We start from the raw sequence: 24491 nt of genomic DNA on the forward strand, positions 1-24491 counted from the left end.
AGAAACCTGTTCAAAATGAGTGCTGGCAAACAGTGCGTGTTAACACAGACAATCTTTTCGTGTTAAAAACTTTCCCCATCCACTTCCCACATCCACCTTCAATATTCAAAGTTGCTTAATGTTACTTGATGACACAGTGCAATAATTAGCATATTCATTGTGTCATCATATCACACGAGCCCTTTTTTTCCATTTCATCAAATGACCAATCGGCATCTTGTAAAAGGCAGTGTAAGTGATTTGTTTGAAAAACATCTTTTGAAAGTCTCTTCACATCCCAAAAGCAATCACTAGGTTAAGAGGCCTACATTTATTTATATTTAGTCTCATTATGTCACTAACCTGACTAATGTCTATAAGATTCACCTAAGGGAAACCTGCAGACATGCAAACATGTTTAAAGAAACATGACTATCGCAGAACTACCCTCAGGCTGCCATATTTTTATTACTTGAAATGCTTAAAATAAGAATTTTCACCTCTGTTTTTATGAACAAACACAACTATCAGTGTTCCTGCAATCACAAGGAGCACAGCTGCAAATGAAATCAGGATGACTGATGTCCTCCAAGAATGAAACATTTTACCTTCAAAACAAAACAGTAATTAAGCATATTGGGTAAGTACAGTTGATTTACAGTTCAGTTGTAAGTTGATTAAAGTATATCTTATGTTCAACTCTGAATGGTACAAAAACAGTTAAATGTACACTGCATCAAAAATACCACAAGAAGATGACAAAGAAGTACAGTAACAAAAGTGTCAGTACTTACTTGAGGTGATTATCAGTGACTCCAACATGTGATGCTTCAGTTTGACTCTGCAGTGAATCTTGCCGACACTCTGATGTACAGTAATGGTGTGTTTCACAGTGAATCTGTCTGTGTTTCTGTGTGTCTCTATAGTTTCTGAACTTAAACTGACTCCTTCACTGTCCAGCCACTCAAGTTCAGGTTCAGGATACCAACCTTCAGCTTCACACTGTAGATGAAGCCCTCCTGAATGATCAAACCCATCTGTAGTAATCACTGGAGGACTTCCAACAACTACAGATTCACATCAACAACATTCATTGAGTAAACATGTTTTATCTTGCTATAAACATGTTTATTGTGAATACAAGAGAAACAAATAAAACAACATAATATCCATCTTTTTCCTGAGTAACCGATGAGCGCTGCCATAATGGATTCTAACTTTCCTTTGAATGCTATCTGTTCTGATCTTCATCTACGTTTAAACGGTAAAAAAACGATGTAACCATATTTTCCTTTGACTTTAAGTCACACTTTTTTTCATAGTTTGGCTGGTCCTGCAACTTATAGTCAGGTGCGTCTTATTTACCAAAATTAATTTGACATGATCCAAGAGAAATGAACTAAGAGTTCACATTACCATCTACAGCCGCGAGGGGGCGCTCTATGTTGCTCAGTGCTCCTGTAGTCTTCACAGAAGACATATAGCGCCCTCTCGCGGCTGTAGACGGTAATGTTACCATGTTACCATATTTTTCACCTCATGTAATCTTTTTGATCATTAAAGAGTTACTCCACCGCAAAATAAAAATTTTGTCATTAATCATTTACCCCCATGTCATTCCAAACCCATAAAAGCTTTGTTTTCAGAACAAAATTTATCACAATTCATCATAAATCACTTACCCTCATGAGAAAGAAGAGTGTACGTCAACTGCATACTGCTCAGATTTGTCAAAATGGTGCTATGCTGATTTGGAGAGACACAGAGAAGAGTAATTGCTGAATAAAGTCATTATTTTGGTTTTCTTTGTATACAAAAAGTATTCTTGTCGCTTCATAATGTTAGCAAATGGTAGCAGATGGACTATTCTGACAATGCTTTTCATATCTTCCTGGACCTTGACACTGCTTCTTACTTGAAAGTCTATAGGACAATTTCATCCAAAACATCTTAAATTGTGTTCTGAAGACAAAACTTTTACAGGTTTGGAACAACATGGGGGTAAGTGATTAATGACAAAATTTTCATTTTGCAGTGTAGCATCCCTTTAAACTAAGACAGGTGTGTTACAAAACGAACTTTGCGACTCGGTAAAGTGATAAAACTATGGTGCCGTGTGCTTTTTAAAACCATATTGATGTTATATTATCAGCTTGGAAAATACATTATTTTGACTAGAGGGACCAGAGACAAGTAAAGCATTGTTCCAGAATGAGTCTTGCAAAACTTCAGTGTTCAGGAAAAAGGTGGATAGCAACCTACAGTAGGTGGACAACCAGAATGGGTAATACCGCCATGTGTACTGCCGCTGTAGGGCTGCGGCGTTAACTGCAAGTCAGTCGCGTGTTAAAATCAATCGCATAATACCGCCAGGTGGCGCAAAGGGACGGATTGTGAACTGAACGTAATTGTAAAATATTGGTTTGTAAATTGAGATGAAAGAATGAAATAAGACAACAACAACATTATAATATAACATTGTAAAAACCATTATAAAATGTACAGTGAGTTAATTTCTAATTGTGGGATAGTCATAGACTACAGTCTACACATTAAAAATAAAAAAACAACAACAGTAACACTCTATAAAGCCCATATTTATAATACATTATATAATGCATCATAATAAACTTTATAATATTTTGTATTCATCATCATGAATATTCTTAAGAACAGTTTTAATATATTATAATACTTATTTGTGGTTGTAGTTTTTAATATCATGATGATTTATAACACAATGAATATCCACTTTTACAATGGATTATATTTCTCATAGTTATAATGTATCATATAAGTCTCATATCTTCCCATCTTTCTGATGCTTCTTTACTTAAAGCAGTCAAATACCACTTATAAGTAGTAATAATAATAATAATAACATTTTTTAAACTCAAACAGCCATAAGATCAGATATCAGATCAGATGAATCTGTAATAAGACACATTTGCTTTGAACTACTTTTTGTTGTAATTTTAGTTTGATTATTTTGATGGTACCCTTTAGACAGCTGACTTAAATATATGCTAACACTTTATTTTAAAGTGACTATACTTCAGCTTATTTTACCATACTAGATTTTACCATTCTTGAGAATACTAAAACTCTAATGAGAGTTAGTTGGCATGAAGTTGGATAATTGCTTATAGTTGATTGATTAAATAAACAATGTCAAGATATACAGTCCATTATACTGTAAATGAAGTAGATTTAATATGGTGTTCATTGTGTGTTATAAATAGTCATACTCATACAAGGATTAAAAGCTTAAAAAAATGTTGAAAAAATGTTTTCATTTCGATAATTCTTGGTTAAAAAAAATCTTCAGGTTCCATTTGCAGAGTGAAATGAGAACGGTCCAGGATTTAGAAATAATTCTTATTAACTCTTATTAACTGTTATTATTCTTGTATAATATGGAAATGTTTGGATTTCTCCTCAGGGAGAGATGAAAGCCCAACCTTACCTTATGTTTCACTTTAAATTATTATACATCTATTTTTGTTTGTTTATAGCTAAGCCAAAAAAACAGCAAAACAAAAAGTGTGGGTTAACAAATTTACAATATATAACAGAGTCTGCGCATAATATCGAGCATCGCGTTAGTTCAGTCAGGTCATGTTAGTCACGCTTGCATCAGCTGACAGTCAGCCGTTCCTGACGTGTACCAATCCAGTCTTGACACCTATCACCAGCGGTCTATTTAAATTCCCATTATTCAGTGTCTCTCCATCGCATTGCTGCTTGCAATTAACTCCCTCCTCCAACCTCAACTCCACCAACTGAACCTGTAATCTGATCTAACTTTGTTCTTTCTTTACCGTCTCTACATACTCTATCACATTTTGTTTACAACTCATGTAAGTGTGAATTGTAATTATGTATGCTTATAATGGTTCTGTTCTGTACCCCAGGGGGTTTGTCTTGCTGCTCTCCCCGCTCTGTCCAAGCATGGCTGCATGGACAGGCGTGTGGAGTGTTGCCCAGAACATAACAATATCGCCAACACTAACTGTAAGCAATATAATTGTCATTAAGTATACTTGACGGAAATGGTCCTGATTGAACTAGGCTATGTTGTTAACTATTTACATGTTTCGTATAACTTTGTGCATGCAAATTCACTTTGTGCGCTCTGGTGCAGAACCTGCCACCTCCGTTGCTCAGCTGTGGACAATTTCAAAATGTTTGTTTTAAAGGTTGCTGTCCCATTTTATACAGGAATTGTTCATAAAAAAAAAAGAAATCTAGTATAAGAAAGGTTTTAGTTGTTTAAATTATTTCTATAAATTAATAATATGTTATCATGACTTTTTAATCATATAATTTTTTTACAAACTATTTACTTTTTTCTTTTTTTAATCTATTATTCACTTGCATATCTCCTACAACTGAGGGTTTTTTTTTAATAAAAGAATAAGGGACCAAATATTTGTAATGTAAAATTATATGGGCATGCAGTTAAAAAGTTATCATATTTGTTTTGCTTTCCCATTTATGAATGCTACAATCATTCTAAAAAAAAAAAAATTACCATTTATTTTACCATTTTATTTTACCATTATAGAATTTGGGTAGTAATTTAGGAGGTGAAAATACTGTGAAATTACAAATGGCATAAAATTTTAAAGCATAACCACTGAAGGTCTATGAAACGTTAGTCAATAAAGCATTTTATTTTTAAACAATGGCACTTATAGTTTTGAACTAAAATATTATTTCAACCATATAGCCTGTGAATAAATAAAATGCATACATTTCAATGAAAGAACACTTAGAGAGTGTAGGTTGCTTCTGGTGTTTGGTTTTGTACTTCAATATATTAAGGTCCAATTTTAAGAATAGCCTACACAATTTTTAACTCTCCATTTAACAGCATGAAATACGTCTTCCTTCAGGTAGAATTAATGTTTTCCTGCCTTGCTAAAAGTTGTATTAGCCTCAAACTGATTTTTTTACATCAAACCACGGACGGTGAAGCTGGGTCAGTTAGCATGATTTGCGCCTGTGTGAAGCTGGAGCAGCTGACGGAGGATTCCGCTTGGTCTTAAAGAGTGCCTCAAATGCCTACATTCTCAAATAACAATGATTTTCGCAAAAAATATGATTAATTATCAATTGATAATTTGTTATTATTATAGTCTAGTGAAAAAAATAATATGGGCTGCAAAATAATAATGAATATAAAGAGTAGCTATGGCTGCTGTAAGTGCAGGCATATTTCAACCCAGTAACATGACAAAACGGCGTTTCTCGCAGCCAAAAAACTGAATGAAACCAGTCCAGCTGGAGGGGATTGTTTTTTGGGTAATAGATCTGTATAACTTTTGGGGGATGAAAAATAAAGGTGTCTATCTCTTGCTCTTTCATATGGACAGTTTTTTTTTTTTTTTTTGCTTTACTTAAATTATATGAAAGCAAGTGAAGAAGGCTCCCTTTAAAATCACTGAAGTTGTCAATTAATGAAGCTCTTTTTTACATTGTGTGTATTTTGTTGATTATAATGAGAACTTGAGTTTAAACGTGAGGACGTTTTATTAATCAGTCCATTCTTTAGAGTTTCAATGATTTAACTAAATTGTGTAGGTTTACTTTATTTGTTTTTTGTTTTAATTAGGCCTAAATAATTGGAGCAAAATTATACGGTGCCTCATGTTTTACAAAAATTAAGAAGAAAATTTTATAAAATGCAACAATTTCTTAATCAGTGTATCTTTTTCCCAAGAAGTTATCTGTCAAAATAAAGGGCATGTAATGAATAACAAAGTAGTGCATGACAAAAATGCATGTTGTTTTATTAAAGGAATATTAAATATTAGTTAATAATATATAATATATTATATAATAATATATGCCTAATATGTGAGAATATTGACATTTTGTATAAAAAATCCATGCAGCTTAGCTCATTAAAATAGGCTACCACTTTCAATGCTCCGAAGCAAAGTAAATCACAATTTCTTTAGAATAATATAACATATAATTCATATTATATAAATAATACTGCACACCTATTAAATGTGTCAAATCTAATATATGGTGTGTAGCTTAGAGAAATGGATGGATGGATGGGTGGATGAATGGGTGGGTGGAATTCATTTTAAGAAACGCACATAATTCATAAGTAAGCTACTAACCTTTCATCTGTAAATATTATATATTTTGGGAACATTTTAGAATAGGTAAAACTTGTTAACTATTAACTATGACATTTCTCTCAATAAATTCTTAGTTTGCTGCATATTAATAGTTAGTAAGGTTTAGGTACTGGATAAGATTAGGGATGTAGAATAAGGTCAAGTAGAATAAGGCATTCATTTGTTCTTAATTAGCACTAATTCATGGCTAATATTCTAGTAGTATGCATGCTAGTAAGCAATTAATAAGTGTTACCTATTTTATAGTATTACCAATATTTTAACTACAGTGTTTTTCTTTACTACAGCCATCAAATTTAACACATCGGTGAGGCAAAGCTGACGGCTATTTGTGAAAATGTCCTTTGATGCACTTGTTTGATAACTTGTGGTTAAAGCGCCACTCAGTGGTCAAAAGCTGCAAATGTACTTTGCAGATGCGACGGCGGCACCACTCGCAGTGGCAGAACGATCTTTTGGATGGCCACCTACTGTAGATCCAAAGTGAGAGGTTAGCTTTCATTGGTTCACTCACGTTCAACCTTGACATCAACAGTGGTGTCATCATACCAGGACTTAGACATAATTAAACACTTATAAATTCCTTCATCGGAGACTTGGACTGTAGAGAGTTTGAGTGATGCGTTTCCTCTCTGTAGTTCTCGATGAATCAGTTCTGTTCTCCCTCTGTAGGACTGAATCTGCTCTATGTTTTTGAATTCATGATCCTCATAGAGATGCACTTGTGAGTCTTCTAGATCTGGTCTAAACCACTCAATTCTCATATCGACAACACTGATGTTGGGTTTGACTGCACAGGGCAGAATCACATCTTCACCAGCGACAGCAAATACATGACCTGTAAGTCCCACTACTGTATACTGCTCTGTAAAAGAAAAAAAGAGAGCATGAGGAAATGCATGTATTGAAATGTCCATGTTACTACTCTCACCTCTTACAAAAAAGATGGGGAAAAACATTCTTACAACCATCTACACCATATTACAAACTAATCATTAGAAAACTTCACAATTCATCAACAATAAATCACCAGTATTCATTGATTGTGATTTGATCTTAATCCTTGATCCTGAACCATTGTTGTTTGAAGTTTTGAAGAAAAAAAGAAGTAGTCTTTCATCTTTCCATTCATAGTCAATATTATCATGGTTTGTGCTTGTTTGACAAGGAGAGGCATGTCAAGTTTGCTTGAATGGAGCCCTGTACCAGGGGTGTTGCTACCAGGGGAAAAAGGGGGATAGAGTCCATTGAACCCAGAGGTTGAAAGGGGTCCAGTATCTTCCTGAACGTGATTTTGCAATTGCATCACAACACCAAGCAATGTGATTTTGAGGGGGGCAGATAGCAAAATCAGTGCAAGGGGCCCAGAATTTCTAGTGTCGCCACTGTCCTGGACATAACAAAAAAATATTAAGGCCATTAATTGAGATTTTGTTCCCATGACTTTTAGTTAAATTGTGGCTATGTTGTACTAATTTGTTCCCTAATAAAAAAAAACATAAATAGAAATTGGTGTATTGATTACTATTTTATTTCCACATATTTACTAAAAATGCTATGGTTAATCTATGGTTAGTAGCCATGGTTAATTTACAACCATTTACAAAGTGTGTTAATTGCTTTAGAATAGAGGGAGAAAACATTGAGATTTGAAACAAGCGATAGGCTGTCTAGCTCATGTCCCAAAGCACAACAGAGCAGGATTATCGAAAACATAATTAAACTTGGCTTGATTCAATTTCTGTTGCTTTCTTAGTTCTTTGTATTGGACTTTGTAGGCCTACTGTTTTTATTTTAATGCAGTTTTAAACAATGAATCAGGTAAAGCATATGTGCAAAATTAAATGACCCTGTCCTCTATAGGATTTGTGTCATCACCTGAGGTGTCATAATTTATTAACCCTGCAAAACTATATGATTTTCTGTCTACAAAAGGAAATATTTATTATAACCTTTATACATTACTGGACAGTTAGGAGTAGCTCCAAAAGGACGATATAGGAGCAATATCACATGAGTGGCAGTGCAATATGGCTGTATGACACAGCATGGCTATGATTTGGCTGTAGGCACAAAGCTGCAGGCCTTAAAAGTCATAAAAGTTGTTAGGCAATTCAATCAAAAGTTCAAGATATACTAATTATACAATTTATATAATATTGTTATTACAGCCAAAACTATACGCTCTGGAACAAATAATAGTTTATTGAGAACAAAGACTGCCCATTAGGTTTACCTAAAATTATTATATCTCATGTCTAACCACTACAGAGACAACAGAGTCAGCGGCAAATTCCAGAAGATCTGGCCAAGGTGAGGTGCTTTTGGTGTGTTCATGAGAACTGAATGGCCGCTAACGCCCTGGAGCTCAAAAAGTTAAACAAATTAATCAAATAGATGTTATCTTTATTAACAATGCACACCAGCTTTTCGCATCAGAGCCAAGCGACAAAATCGTTCTGCTAATACTAGTGTCTTCAAGTGTCTACAAGTTCAACGCACTCTTGGAAGCTTTCTGTGTTGGCATACAGCACTTCAGTGGTGATCATTCCTGTGTCGAGTGCGTTGTGCACTTCAGGCTGCACTACACCCTGCCGTGCTGCAAGTAGCCATCTCCCCTGTGCACCTAGCACTTAAAAGACCATTTCTCTGAAAGAGCCAATTTCTCTAAAAGAGCTCACATGGGTGCAACTTTGTAAAGACGACGGTTTATCTTTTTAAAGATTACCTTTCACCAGTGTATTTCTGGATGTGGTCAATATCTGGCTCCAGGTGATGGTCACGATCGCTGCCTCACATGTCTGGGCATTAAACGTGCTGAGGTGGCATTTGTGGATGAGGCATGTTCTCATTGTGGGGATATGACCATCTCTGAGCTCCAGACCAGGTTTCATTATGTCCAGGGGGCGGAGCTCCGTTGCTGCAATCTAGTGTTCATCCTGGCGGCTGTCAGGCGAGGACTACTTGCGGCAGTAGCAAGGGCGGTTTGAGGGTAGTGGCAAACCCCTCAGGGAACCAACCCTTGGGGGCCCACCTTTCCACTTCAGATCCAGTTGACTTGCCAAAGGAACATGTTGGGCCCTCTTCAAAGAACGTACCAGTGGTATCCTTCGGTGCTCTTCCCGAGGACCTGATGTCGATCACTGCATCGGACCGGAGAACAGGTCTACAGGCATGCTGTGGTTTACACAAATAACTGCATCACCGGCTTGGGGGCCACATACAAAAGGCACAGAATGTCGGGGTGTGAACCGGCCCCCAAATGCATCGGCATATTAATTGCCTAGAGTTGTTAGTGGTGCACCTTGCCTTTAACCATCTCAAAGTGCGCTTACGAGGTAAGCACGTACTAGTCCAATCACAGTGACCGTAGCATACCTCAGTCGACAAGGTAGTCAGGTAGGCTCCTGTCGCATGTTGCAACTTGCCTGTCACCTCCCCCTTTCGGAATGGAAGGTTCTGGGGTCACTTTGTGCTATTAACATTCTGGGTCTGCTCAACCATACAGCTGAAGAACTGTCATGAGTTACGCACCTGGGAGAATGTAGATTCCATCCCCAGATGATTCAGCTGATTTGAATAAGTTTCAGAGCCGCTCATATAGACCTGTTTGCCTTTCCAGAAACCTTTCACTGCCAGTAGTTCTACTCCCTGACTGAGGAAACACTCGGTACAGATGCACTGGCACACAGCTCTCACCTGATTACGGAGCAAAATTAATCTTAGAATACTGCAGGTCAGTGTAGGATTAATGATAACCAGGAGTTTTAAAATCTCTGTCAAAATTGTTGCAATAATCGCATAAGTCCCATATATCTGGCGAGGAAGTCCTAGAGATGTATAAATAGTTTTATACATGTTTGTGTATTGGCACGACTGTTCAATTAATTAGCCAACTTCATTCATAATGAGTAGTAATAGGCTAAATTGCAAATAGGTAGCCTAATTCTAATACTCACAATGACTATCCAGCATTAAATTTTTATATTTATGTAGCCTACACAATAATATTTTACATAGTAATCCTTTTGTTTTTAATATTTGGCATGTTTGTGTGATGTGCATCCCTGTGTGTAAAAAAAAAAGTCAACACGCACTGTGGACCCAACCACAAATGGGTGCAAATGCATTTGCTAATTAAACCACGTGGCGCTGGTCGGTAAAATGCGTCGGACTGAAACTAGCGAACACACTTGTGCTGTGCCTTGCATCGCATTTCACCGGGTGTATGATAAATAAATGTGTAAGTATTCTCTGATGAAGAAATCTGATTAGCAGCACAAATTAATAGCAGGGCAATGAGATCCCACTTACAGTGATATTAAAACTGGGCGATTAAGAAATTTTGCTACAGGATATTTAGTTTAAATGGTGATTACAAAAACTGCACAGAAACTGAGCACGGAGGGCAGTTGCAGTATAAACCAGGGAGGCTCCAACAGGCTGAAGCTCTCTTAAGTAATGGCCCAAGCTGGAATCCATGTCCTTGCTCAGCCACTCCAAACACAAATTGGGTAAAGTCAAACAAAGCCAAGGTGAACTCAACATCACAAAATAACTTAAATATGCTTGCAGAACATAAGGTGAACAGACATGGAAAACACAACACAGAATTTCCCCTGACAAGCAGGCCCAGGCCCCCTCAGCCAATAGTCCAAGCCTGTGGGGGAGGGGGTTTGGCTGCTTACTTTTAACACTTTACAACATCCTGTACAACAGTCTGAAACTGTCAAAGCGGATTACAAAAACAGCCAGCTCTGGGTCTACGGCAGACAACAGGACAGGCCACAAGGGAAGAAGGAACCTCCAGAACCTTCCCTCCTCCCACAATCTGCATCACATTGCAACGTACCACCCAAACGCCATGGCCTTCACCCGCACAATGACCATCTGACATCTTTGTAACTCAGCCCATAAAGCCTACAGAGAACACAGCACTGTATCCATAGAGACTGTTAAAATCCTGCCTATCTTAGCACATTACAGAACTGACTCTGGAGAGTACATGGGCCATCAACAGAGATTCTGAGGACATTAAAGGAACTGATCCTGACACCTGAGAGGGGCCTCACCCAGCTGAGGATATAATTCCTGACGAGTAAGCCTTTTATTATTACCTTCATGATTTAAAATGTTGCTCAGCTATAGCATATTTTATATCTACATTTGGACATCTCCAAACAGGCTTTACTAAAATCAGAGCAAAGCACATATTTAACTATATATTATGATATATAATGATGATATATAGCCTATATAATTATATAATACACATATAATGCTATAGGCCGATATATAAATAAATTTATATATATATATATATATATATATATATATATATATATATATATATATATATATATACTGTATATAGATATAATGCTATAGGCTGAGATATATATCTTATATCTCTTACAAAAATTAACCATGTTTTTTTTTGTTGTAATTAATTAATTTTATATTTTTTTACATTGTGGATTGTTTAGACTGTATTTTTCAAAATGGTGAAATTGTTTACCAACTTAGCTTGTTGGCGAATATCAGATGTGGTAAAAGTTTCAAAAGTGTTATAACCGGCTATTGGCGTTCGCTCACCATGTGCCTTTTCCAGGATCTGAGCAGCCCTCAGGTGCCACTACTGGTTGCCGGACTTGTGTGCATTGCAAAGTAAAGCAATGGTAAGAGACAGGACACTCCTTGGAAATGCTAGGCATGTGATGTGCACTTGTGTGTCCAGTTGAAAAGGAACTGTTTCCTGGAGTGGCACAAAGACATATAACTGTGCAATTCTGGGCACTACATGATAGAGTGGTCCCTTTTTTTTTTATCTTGCACTCTTCCCGTTTACAATTTTTTTTTTTTATGTTTCACTTTTCTTTTTTACCTTCTTTCTTTCTTTTTGCACAGTTTCACCTTGATTGTATCTTCTGTGTTTTTGCTAACTTCTAATGTTATTTTGTGTGATAGTTAAATAGTCTAAATAATAAACAAAAAATATATACATTTATTTAGTTCACACCCTCTCGCATATGACTTTTACCAACAAAAAGTGACATAGAAATTTTAAATCAATATATTGTTTTCTGTAAGTGAGTAAACAAGATGATTTTCACATAATTTAGAAAGAAAAATTCTAGGCTACAAGCTCCAGTTCTCAACAGTCACGGGAACCAATGTTCTGTATGTGTTTTATTGCCTTATTCAAGTGTTTTAACATTTTTAGTTTTTCACTAACCACGCATAACATTTTTTCTCTCAAAAACACAATCATGTACATACATGCATTTCACATATTATTATAGCCCAGTTTGTGCTGATTACAGTGATATTAGACTTTACCCATTTAGATATTTATAAGAAACTGAAAAAAGCACAAATGTCAGGGCATGACAAAACTTCTCCAGGCCCCCAAAATACCCTTAGACTCAAGAGGGTTAAGGCCTAAAGGTGTGCATTGAACATACAGTCATACATACATACCACCTTCACATTGATAAAAAGCTGCTGTATCACATTGACCCTTTGCTGAACTCAAGACAGGTCACCCAGACAGATTGTCAGGTCACCGAGGTCATGGAAAAATCTTACAGCCAACCATGAGAATACGGCATTAAGCCTCACACTCTCCAAAGCACACACCAAGCACACACCAGACCTGCCTTCGAAAGCAAGTGAAGTAGCTTCCCTATGAGGTCTTGTTGTCAAACATGATGACTGCCAAGGACACCTGCATTTTAACTTTAAGTAAAATAACCAAAGCTCAACCTGCTACTTCCTGGTTCTTGCATACCTTGCAACCCCCTGGGGAAGTCCTCACAAGTATCAACAGACAGTGTGGCCAAACCCTCAACCACACACCATCAAGGGAGTAGAGGGAAACCGGCCCCACTTTGAACCACACTCCCTTTTTTGAAGAGACATCCTGCACCTGCCAACAACTGCTAGTGCCAAAGCTGCTCTTCACAAGAGGCAATGATGCATAGCTAATGGAAACTATGTGGACTCACTCAAGACCACCTAACATCAAAATGCAATCTACGCCATGCCTGATTTACCCTCATTCCAAGGAGTTTCATCTGAGAACTGTATTCACCACTTACTGCCTTAGTACTGGTCTGTGGGTTAACAGCAAACCTCTCCCACAGCAACACTACAAGCTGGACTTCCAGTCATCAAATAACAAGTGACAGCCATCCTAATCGCCCTTGAAATCGCAACGGCTCACAAGAACTGCATCAGACAACTAATTTACACAGACTCAAATTATGCCAAGCTCATCTTCACACACCCCCTCCTTGGCTAGGAAAAAGACAAGTTTGCTACAATGAATAAAAAGCCAGTAAAGAACCTACACTTGTCCCAGGTGTACAACAACATCCCAAGCAAGCATGATCTGATCATCTACTTGAAGGTGTAATGATACTGAAACCAACTGAGTCCTGACATGCCCTTGCCAAAACAGTTGGATTGCATGGTGGGCTATGGTCTCAACCAAGAACCACCCACCCTCCAATGACATGACAGCCTTAATACGCAGGAGACCAACGTTCACCTCCATGGTACCCACTCTGGCACTAACCTAACGACTATCCACAGATGGCATTGCTTAAATGCAAACCTCTGAAACATCAATAGGGATTATTCTTCACCACCTCCCTAACCCCTCCAACCACTCTATCACTTCTGCTCAACTTGCTGCTACTCCAGCACTCAAACTACTGTACGATGTCAAACACATGCTGGGTGTGCTGAACAACATTCTATAAAATGTCCCTGATGACCAAAGCTTGTGGTGCCACAATGACAAAGGGGGGTAAAGGTAATCTAGGCCCAGAACGCACCATGTGCATTTAATTTTTAGCTATTTGTTAAACCTTCGTCAATTTAAACATTTGTTTACCCTTTAAATAAATATTTTCAATCATTCTTAGGGGTAAAACGGGGTAGTTGCTCCCAAAACCTTACTATTTGTCCAATCTAAGGATTGAGTGGATGGATGGAATTCTTACCCTAGGGGCCTGTATGTCCCACCAAAGTACTATTTGACCATCTCTCTACCAGGTACATGAGGGTCACTTGGCCTTGGGGCCCCATACCACAAACTCACTATCTGAAGTGAAGTGAAGTGAAGTGAAGTGACATTCAGCCAAGTATGGTGACCCATACTCAGAATTTGTGCTCTGCATTTAACCCATCCGAAATGCACACACACAGAGCAGTGAACACACACACACTGTGAACACACACCCGGAGCAGTGGGCAGCCATTTATGCTGCGGCGCCCGGGGAGCAGCTGGGGGTTCGATGCCTTGCTCAAGGGCACCTAAGTCGTGGTATTGAAGGTGGAGAGAGAACTGTTCGTGCACTACCCCCACCCACAATTCCGTCCGGCCCGAGACTAGAACCCACAACCTTTTGATTGGGAGTCCAACCCTCTAACCATTAGGCCATGACTTCCCCCTGTCCATGTCTTCCATCTGTCCATGTCACCGCTATTGTGCCAGAACAACTCCTTGACCTCCGCTGACCACCGCATATTGTCAGGGGCCCCTCTGGCGCACAGAAGCCGTACAAACACTTTCAGGGGTCAAAAAGCCAAAAAACGCTATAGGGTACATGGATAGGGTGCCATTTAATGGTCGTCAAGGGCCCCTTTAGCGGGCGGTAAAGTTTGGTGGCCCTACGACCTCGTTCTGGGGTCAAAAGGTAAAAAAAGTACTGCAAGTACTGTGCTTAAATGGGAAGCGGGGTGTCCCCTGTACCGGGACAATATGTCGTAGGGCTCTGAAGTTTGAGATTCTCACATCTCAGGGGCCCCTTGCTCGTGGCCCCGAAGGATGAAGCCATATGGCCTTCTGTACAAAAGCACTTCTCTTTAAGCGTAAAACCATTCAAAAGGTTGAATGGTTTTCAACCTTTTGAATGGTTTTACCATTCAAAAATCTTACAGCCAACCATGAGAATACGGCATTAAGCCTCACACTCTCCAAAGCACACACCAAGCACACACCAGACCTGCCTTCGAAAGCAAGTGAAGTAGCTTCCCTATGAGGTCTTGTTGTCAAACATGATGACTGCCAAGGACACCTGCATTTTAACTTTAAGTAAAATAACCAAAGCTCAACCTGCTACTTCCTGGTTCTTGCATACCTTGCAACCCCCTGGGGAAGTCCTCACAAGTATCAACAGACAGTGTGGCCAAACCCTCAACCACACACCATCAAGGGAGTAGAGGGAAACCGGCCCCACTTTGAACCACACTCCCTTTTTTGAAGAGACATCCTGCACCTGCCAACAACTGCTAGTGCCAAAGCTGCTCTTCACAAGAGGCAATGATGCATAGCTAATGGAAACTATGTGGACTCACTCAAGACCACCTAACATCAAAATGCAATCTACGCCATGCCTGATTTACCCTCATTCCAAGGAGTTTCATCTGAGAACTGTATTCACCACTTACTGCCTTAGTACTGGTCTGTGGGTTAACAGCAAACCTCTCCCACAGCAACACTACAAGCTGGACTTCCAGTCATCAAATAACAAGTGACAGCCATCCTAATCGCCCTTGAAATCGCAACGGCTCACAAGAACTGCATCAGACAACTAATTTACACAGACTCAAATTATGCCAAGCTCATCTTCACACACCCCCTCCTTGGCTAGGAAAAAGACAAGTTTGCTACAATGAATAAAAAGCCAGTAAAGAACCTACACTTGTCCCAGGTGTACAACAACATCCCAAGCAAGCATGATCTGATCATCTACTTGAAGGTGTAATGATACTGAAACCAACTGAGTCCTGACATGCCCTTGCCAAAACAGTTGGATTGCATGGTGGGCTATGGTCTCAACCAAGAACCACCCACCCTCCAATGACATGACAGCCTTAATACGCAGGAGACCAACGTTCACCTCCATGGTACCCACTCTGGCACTAACCTAACGACTATCCACAGATGGCATTGCTTAAATGCAAACCTCTGAAACATCAATAGGGATTATTCTTCACCACCTCCCTAACCCCTCCAACCACTCTATCACTTCTGCTCAACTTGCTGCTACTCCAGCACTCAAACTACTGTACGATGTCAAACACATGCTGGGTGTGCTGAACAACATTCTATAAAATGTCCCTGATGACCAAAGCTTGTGGTGCCACAATGACAAAGGGGGGTAAAGGTAATCTAGGCCCAGAACGCACCATGTGCATTTAATTTTTAGCTATTTGTTAAACCTTCGTCAATTTAAACATTTGTTTAAATTGATATTTAAATTGATATTTTAAATAAATATTTTCAATCATTCTTAGGGGTAAAACGGGGTAGTTGCTCCCAAAACCTTACTATTTGTCCAATCTAAGGATTGAGTGGATGGATGGAATTCTTACCCTAGGGGCCTGTATGTCCCACCAAAGTACTATTTGACCATCTCTCTACCAGGTACATGAGGGTCACTTGGCCTTGGGGCCCCATACCACAAACTCACTATCTGAAGTGAAGTGAAGTGAAGTGAAGTGACATTCAGCCAAGTATGGTGACCCATACTCAGAATTTGTGCTCTGCATTTAACCCATCCGAAATGCACACACACAGAGCAGTGAACACACACACACACACTGTGAACACACACCCGGAGCAGTGGGCAGCCATTTATGCTGCGGCGCCCGGGGAGCAGCTGGGGGTTCGATGCCTTGCTCAAGGGCACCTAAGTCGTGGTATTGAAGGTGGAGAGAGAACTGTTCGTGCACTACCCCCACCCACAATTCCGTCCGGCCCGAGACTAGAACCCACAACCTTTTGATTGGGAGTCCAACCCTCTAACCATTAGGCCATGACTTCCCCCTGTCCATGTCTTCCATCTGTCCATGTCACCGCTATTGTGCCAGAACAACTCCTTGACCTCCGCTGACCACCGCATATTGTCAGGGGCCCCTCTGGCGCACAGAAGCCGTACAAACACTTTCAGGGGTCAAAAAGCCAAAAAACGCTATAGGGTACATGGATAGGGTGCCATTTAATGGTCGTCAAGGGCCCCTTTAGCGGGCGGTAAAGTTTGGTGGCCCTACGACCTCGTTCTGGGGTCAAAAGGTAAAAAAAGTACTGCAAGTACTGTGCTTAAATGGGAAGCGGGGTGTCCCCTGTACCGGGACAATATGTCGTAGGGCTCTGAAGTTTGAGATTCTCACATCTCAGGGGCCCCTTGCTCGTGGCCCCGAAGGATGAAGCCATATGGCCTTCTGTACAAAAGCACTTCTCTTTAAGCGTAAAACCATTCAAAAGGCTCTGACTGTGTAAGTGACAAAAGCCGCATTTCCACTGGCTTAAAGAGGGCCAGGCGGGGCTTATAGCCTCGGGCCAGTAGCACCGAGGCCAGAACAGCGCAGGGTTTCCACAGTCGTTCCTGAAACTCTGCTGAGCGTCACTAAAACACACCCTTTTACACGTCTCTCAGGAACAACATCATGCAAACTCATCATTTCACCAACAAAGAAAAGTTATCAGAAAACTAAGAAATAAGTCACTGGAACTAGCGCGATCACAAAATGAACACTATAAAAGCGGTAGTTTGTTTGTATGCTTTGTTAAATATTCAAATTCAAAAGCATCAATGTTTTACTATAGAATAAGTGATATATTGATCATAATTAGTTAATTTATCAGGACTCAAAATTAAATCACACAGAAATACATTTATTTGTATTGTATGTATTTATTTTAAACGCTTATAAAAAATAGCCTGCTTATTCAGTCGAGTCCGTTTCTGTTTATTTGTAGCCAAAGTAGCCTATATGTCACATTTAGAATGATTGATAATCTCTATATTTTTATAAAGGCTCCCAAACAAGAAAAAAAAAACTTTATTATATTTTTATGATAGGCAACGTGGAGCTAAACTCTCGAGACAAGACTTATGACAGACAATATAAGTCACTAAATGAATAAACGATGTAATAGAGAAAAAGAAGCTGACGTCTGATTTCTTCAAGCAGTCATATTTAGCGTACTATCTTTACTGTGGTAATGTTATAAATATTTCTGCCTTGTAAAATAATAATCCACATAGGATGAAATTATTTCAAACACACGCTGCCGACTGAAAGTGAGTTTTGAGCTCATCTTATTAAATAAAGTTTTTAATGCTGGTGTTATAACTGCTTTTTGTTATGATCCGCAGCGCTGACTCTATTTTTATAAAAGAGTGAGTTTTGAAAAAAGTCTTTAATGCTGAAGTTATATAGCTGTTATCTTTCTGAAATGATCCACGGTTGACACTCTCCAGACACGGAGAAACTCCGCCTTTGTTCAGAACCCCTCCTCTAGCCCCAGCTGGCCTGCTTTGGCATAAGGTTTTTGTCAGGCCAAAAAACCCTGGCCGTTGGCCCCAAGAAAGCCTTGGCGAGGCACGATGAAGCCCCGGAAGTGACAGTGGAAACGCGACTGGCCCTGGCATGCACTAGCACGCCCGGTTTAAGCTGGACAGTGAAACATGGCTAATGAGTACTTAGGGAGAGAATTTGTGCAGAAGTCCCCAAATTTTACCCTTGGCTATAGGGCCCAGCGCCTTTAGGGTGTTGCTCAGGTGGCCCCAGGTGCCACAGTTCCAAATTTCCAAACTTTCTGAATAAATCCCATTTGCCATTTATTTGACCGGGAGTTCGGCCTAGTGGTTTCGGCTTCGAAAGGGCCAATTGACTAGAGGGTGCCATTTGAATCTTGTCAAGGGTAAACCAAACAAAGATACATGGATGAATTACATATATTATAATCAACAAAGATTCATTAATTATACAGATGCATTATCACTATTAGGGGACCAAGTGCATGCAACAAGTAACAAGACATGGCAAAACAGAAAGGCTCTTAATTGGCTCTTGGGAGACAAGGGAATAGTTTGTGTTATGTTTGAAGATCAATGTTGTACTTGTCCCTGGGGGAGCTTTAAGTGAGGTTATGACTAAAATAAAAAAATTAAGAGCGGAAGTTACAACAAATGCCAGAAGAGATTTATTTGAAATTTGTAGCATGGGGAGCATGGTTTGCTAACCTGGGAATGTTTTTAGGAGTTGCAATATTAGTAGGAAGATTATTATTTTCCTGTATATTACCTACATTAAGAACATTAATCGGCAACACGGTTAAGCAAATGGAAGTGATGAAAGTTCCAAACAATCAACAAATGATCACAGAAAGGAGCCTGGAGAGGACTATTATGAAGGATGGCTTAGCAAACTAATCTTAAATGAGCAAACTTTTGATAGTTCTAGTGACTCTAATAAGGATGGTGAAGAGGTCTAAAGATGAAGCATACCCTGGGTAGCCTAACTTCTGCCCAATGGTGGCCTCCTACAATGCATAAGGTATCTGGGCTGAAGATCAACTATTATAATCTTGTGATATTCAATGTGTTGTGTTTTGTATTTATTTTTATGTCTTTTATACATAAATCTGACAACTCAGGCAAGTGCTGAACTAATTGCAAGCTCATGCTTATAGCATTGTTTTCTATTAAAAAAGGGTTAACGGGGACTGGTTCTTTTACTCCCTCCGAGGGAGATGTTTGGTCCTGTTGCTCCCCCAGAGTGAAATTACATAATCTGGTCACTGGTGATATTATAGTGTGACTTATTTAGTCACTAGATAGTGTTAACTAATAAGACTGATGAGACTGAGTGTGATTCATCAGATCAGTGGGAGACAACACTACAGAGACACACTTTTCCTAAGACACATTTTTTATGTAAATTAGAAAGGTTTGCACTTGGCTATGTATTATTAAATATTATTGCATAGCTCTCTGAAAAAAAAGGGGAAAAAAGATTGGTCTCTTGATGAATCAATAAATTGAAACATTCAGTGGTTAAATACTTATGAAAAAAAAACTTTATCCAAGAAATTATTGTATAACTAACAAAACTTCCTGTTTTGCGTTAAAGCGACTCTGAAAATATTAGCGCTTTGTCATCGGATCATAAAGATAAAAATAACCAATTTATATAATATTTAGTTACATTGTAATGGCTGAATATATACACATTTCTGCAGCTATTATTATGTTTAAATGAAAAAAAAAAACGAAAGGAGGCAGTGGTATTTGATATCCTTTTTAGTTTTATTGTAAATGTATGGTGAGGAAAATTGCATTCGCCAAGCGAGCTGATTGATGTTACCAAGTACACTGCTGTTTGCAGAATTACCGGAATTGCGTCTTCGCGGACATCACACTCCCGAGTCGAATGTGCAAAGTCTGAACTACCGAGGATGCACGTCCAAAATCAGCGTGCTTTGAATTGAGAAACACGCACAGACCTACATCACCAGACTATTGATGGAAACACAGAAAGCAACAGGTCTGGGGGGAAAAAGTTCCTGAGAAAAAAGTTAGGTGGAAACGCGGCACTAGATCAGCAAAGACATCATTACTGATGAAGCTGTTCGTCAAGGCCACAAACTCATTTAACCTGTCCAAAACCAAACGGCTTCTGAGTAAAAGGAAAACCTGTACCGTATGAACTATCGTCAACTTGCTGCGCGAGCGTCAACATGTCCTCCACAATTTCACCGATTTCTACAATTTTTCAAAACATTCCGCAAAATCGTCTATTAATATTTTTTTTTCCGGTCGATTGTGAGTGACATCACTTCCCAGTGCAAACACGCCCAATAAAATGGCCCCACCCCTGTCACTTGATTGACAGGTTTCCATGTAGACATCGTACATTCAAATGCAAAAGGAATTGCGATTCCATTTGAGTTTTGGCAGTCTACATGCACAGTGCAGAGAGAGTGAAAAAGCAAATGTGTTAATTAATATTGCTTTTTAAATATGACAGGCTCATGGCTCGTAAGACATGAGTATTGGATTTGCAAATGGACTTTGCTTTTCATGTTGAAATTTGGCACTCACTGTGCATTCACAAAAGCGAAAATGCAAACAGTAATGCACAATTTGCATTTGCGTTTGGATTATGTCACATTTTATGCGTCCACAAATTGAAAACCCAATTGCAAATACAATTTGCAATTCCTTTTGAATAATGTCCGGAATATTATTCCATTGGTGAGTGACCATGTAATAAGTTGGAATAATGTATAAAAGTATAAATAGCTTACTGTACATTATTCCTTGTATAATTATTATATCTTCATCACTCTTTTAAACATGAACACACACTTCATTTCTTTAAAACAAAGCTATTTGAAAGGAGTAAATCATTACCTGATCTTGAATCTGTAATTTCCCTAATGATCAGCAGCATAAACCAAATGAACTTCATCTCTGAATGACACGGATGCTAAAAGAAAAATATAAAAAGTAAAACCGTATTATAATCAGAAACTCACAAGATGGTGTGTTAACATCAATGTGTTTTGCTTCAGAATACTTGCACAATCACTTACCAAATACATTTCATACACACATCTACAATCACTTTCTGTTCCAGGAAAACTGGCTAAACTGGTATAAATGCACATTGTACTCTGTCACACATGCTCAAACAGATAAAAAAATATATACACACTACTAATTAACAGGCATTTTTTGATCATTTTAAGTCTTGCGTGTCGGAATAAATTGTGCTGATATGAGAATTCATAAGATCATAAAGATATCATTATCGACCTAGTTTTCCCTTATTCACCAAACAATATAAATGACAAAATTTAGAGCAAAAAATTGACATTTATTTATGATGATTTATGGTGATTGTTGAATTTACACACCGTTTGGATATCTGGATCCTCTAATTTACATCTCTAACATCCCAGAAGCCAGTAACAAATCAGTTGATTTTCCCTCATCTCTTAGATTGGGAGATGTCATCAGCGGTCTCAGAAATCCTTCGATGGTGTCCGTGCTAACTCAGTCAGTTCTGGACCGAAGTCTTTTTCAGGTTCAAGTTTTTATGTTATCTGATAGAATATCAGTTAAATGTCTAGAAACCCTCACTAGTTTATGTTCCATGGAATCATTAACTTAAATGAATTGTTTCACGTTTCATTTATCGATTATTTATACACTCTTGTTGATGAAGTAACTAAATCAGATCTTCAGCTGCTGAGATGAGTTCCCTCTTCTCCTCCAACTATTTCTTATTGATTTTCTTATTGTCTTCACTGTAATGACTCTACAGTCAGATCATCGAAAGCAATTTCCAGTTCACATATTTCATTCAGATTTCTTATGTGTAGGGATTCACCAGAAGTTTGAACATTACTGGTTGGACTTAAGCCAACATGATGATAAATAAAAAATGTGACATTTTAACTTTTGGACCTTATTTTATGATAATTGCAATGATAATGTTTTTATAGTGTCTTTGTAGAACAGAGCTTGGTAATTTAAAAAGAGCTAATTAAAATCTCTGTAATATTCTCCGCAAAAGATCTGTAATATTTTGATAGCAATAACTGCACTTTTACTTAACCTTTTTATGTTGGCTTATGATGGCTTGAGAAATAACATACATTTCATTTTCACTACCAAGCTTATCTAATATGTTTGATCGTGACCAGGTCAGGTAATGACTGTCTGCTGGTCAGACAGCAGTGTGAAAGATGCTCGAGACAGATGATGTATCTGACTGCAGTCTAACCAATTGCGGTTCAGAAATACATGGCCAAGTGGTTTAAATTAGTGTGCGTGTATTACTATGATTATGGTAATTTCAGGACCAACACAGACTCTGCATTCCAAACCGCATAGTTCCCTACTATTGTTGCATGTTCTCTGTGGTCTGTCTGGACTTTTATGTTGAAGTGTTTCCCATGCCTTGTTTTATAGTCTGTTTGTAGTCCATTTGCGTATTGATTCACTGTGATTAGGTTCCCCAGGTGTTCCCATTTACCATGCCCCCTTGTTATCTTGCATAGCATGTTCTCTTGTGTTTAAGTAGTGCTTGTGTTTCTTGTGCTTTGTCAGTTGATGTAATGTTATGGCATTGTTTTGCTCCTTGTCCGGCCCGTGTTTTGGTTTATTCTTTGACCTTGTTTTCACAACTCTACCTGCACTTAGATCCACATTCTCTGCCTGCTTACTTCGTTCCCCTCGCATAACAGAAAAACTGACCACAGCTATGGATCTAACACGTATGCGGCCCCTTTTCTTTACCATGGCGGGTGTTCCCTCAAGCACCACACCTGTAAGTTTTTGGACTTGGTGTACCATACACAATTTCCGGACAGTTTGCTCATGAAATCTTTTTGCACTGGACTTAATGAACCATTCAAATTGCAACTTTCCTGTGCTGGTCTTCAAGGGACATTTTGTGAGTATGTGGAGCTAGCCCTTTGACTCAGTAACTGTCACAAACCGAAGTGCATGGACTCTGGAGTGTGCATTTGAAGTGCAATTCCATCAGAGTGGAGTGTCAACGGCTGCCAAACTGAAGTTTTTGCAGATGTAAAGTGCGATTGTATCATGACGTAAGCTGTCCCAAAGTCAGAATGTGCCTGCATAGGCCATATTCCTCGGCTGATTGTGTCACCGCAACATGGCGAAGGCTGATGAAATTCGAAAGTGACTTTAAATGCCCCCTTAATTTCCCAGGAAAATGAAGTGTACATCTGAAAGACACTTTGCACCCTACCATTACCCAGAATCACTTGCGTGCATCCACTACGAGGATGTTTATTCTAAAGAACGAGGCAGGTGAGAGAGAAATTTAAGTATTGTTTTCATTTACTCAAATACTTACTCAAATACAAAAGCCAGGGTATTTTCATTTTTACATGAAGCACACAAACAATAAGACAACCACTATATAAGACAAAAGTGTCTACATTTGTTGTTTTTGTAGTGCTGTCATGTAAGCGATGTCTACAAATGTTTTAATCAAACTTTAGCAGTTCAGTATTTTGTATGCATGTCCTTCTGTGTCATATTTTCTTGAAAAGATTTAAAACCTGTCTTTTTATATATATATATATATACAGTATTGTTCAAAATAATAGCAGTACAATGTGACTAACCAGAATAATCAAGGTTTTTAGTATATTTTTTATTGCTACGTGGCAAACAAGTTACCAGTAGGTTCAGTAGATTGTCAGAAAACAAACAAGACCCAGCATTCATGATATGCACGCTCTTAAGTACGGTGGCCGAGAAGGGTCACAACATGTACAAACGCCACAACAACTACATTTTCAGAAAACACCTCCAAATTCAGAAAACACATACAAATGCCACAACAACTACATATTCAGAAAACACATACAAACGCCACAACAACTACATATTCAGAAAACAACTTCGTCGATTTCACATCACGTACGCTGCAAATATTCACAGCACGAGCAAATAGGGAAACGAACTGCAAACTGCGAAGACACAACGGAAATGTTTCCAGGGGGGGCCG

At 38.6% G+C, this 24491-nt stretch overlaps 1 protein-coding gene across 1 annotated transcript; it reads right to left on the minus strand.

Moving 5' to 3' along the window:
• Positions 1-366: 366 nt before the first annotated feature.
• Positions 367-9031, minus strand: LOC127953065 (butyrophilin-like protein 3). Its single transcript, XM_052551958.1, has 5 exons — positions 8866-9031; positions 6652-7002; positions 774-1046; positions 480-587; positions 367-377 (listed from the first exon to the last, which is right to left on the minus strand). Exons 1-5 carry the CDS (start codon positions 9029-9031, stop codon positions 367-369), a joined length of 909 nt encoding a protein of 302 aa, XP_052407918.1.
• Positions 9032-24491: the final 15460 nt, after the last annotated feature.

Source organism: Carassius gibelio, chromosome B3 (assembly GCF_023724105.1).
Source record: "Carassius gibelio isolate Cgi1373 ecotype wild population from Czech Republic chromosome B3, carGib1.2-hapl.c, whole genome shotgun sequence".
NCBI classification, from domain to species: domain Eukaryota; kingdom Metazoa; phylum Chordata; class Actinopteri; order Cypriniformes; family Cyprinidae; genus Carassius; species Carassius gibelio.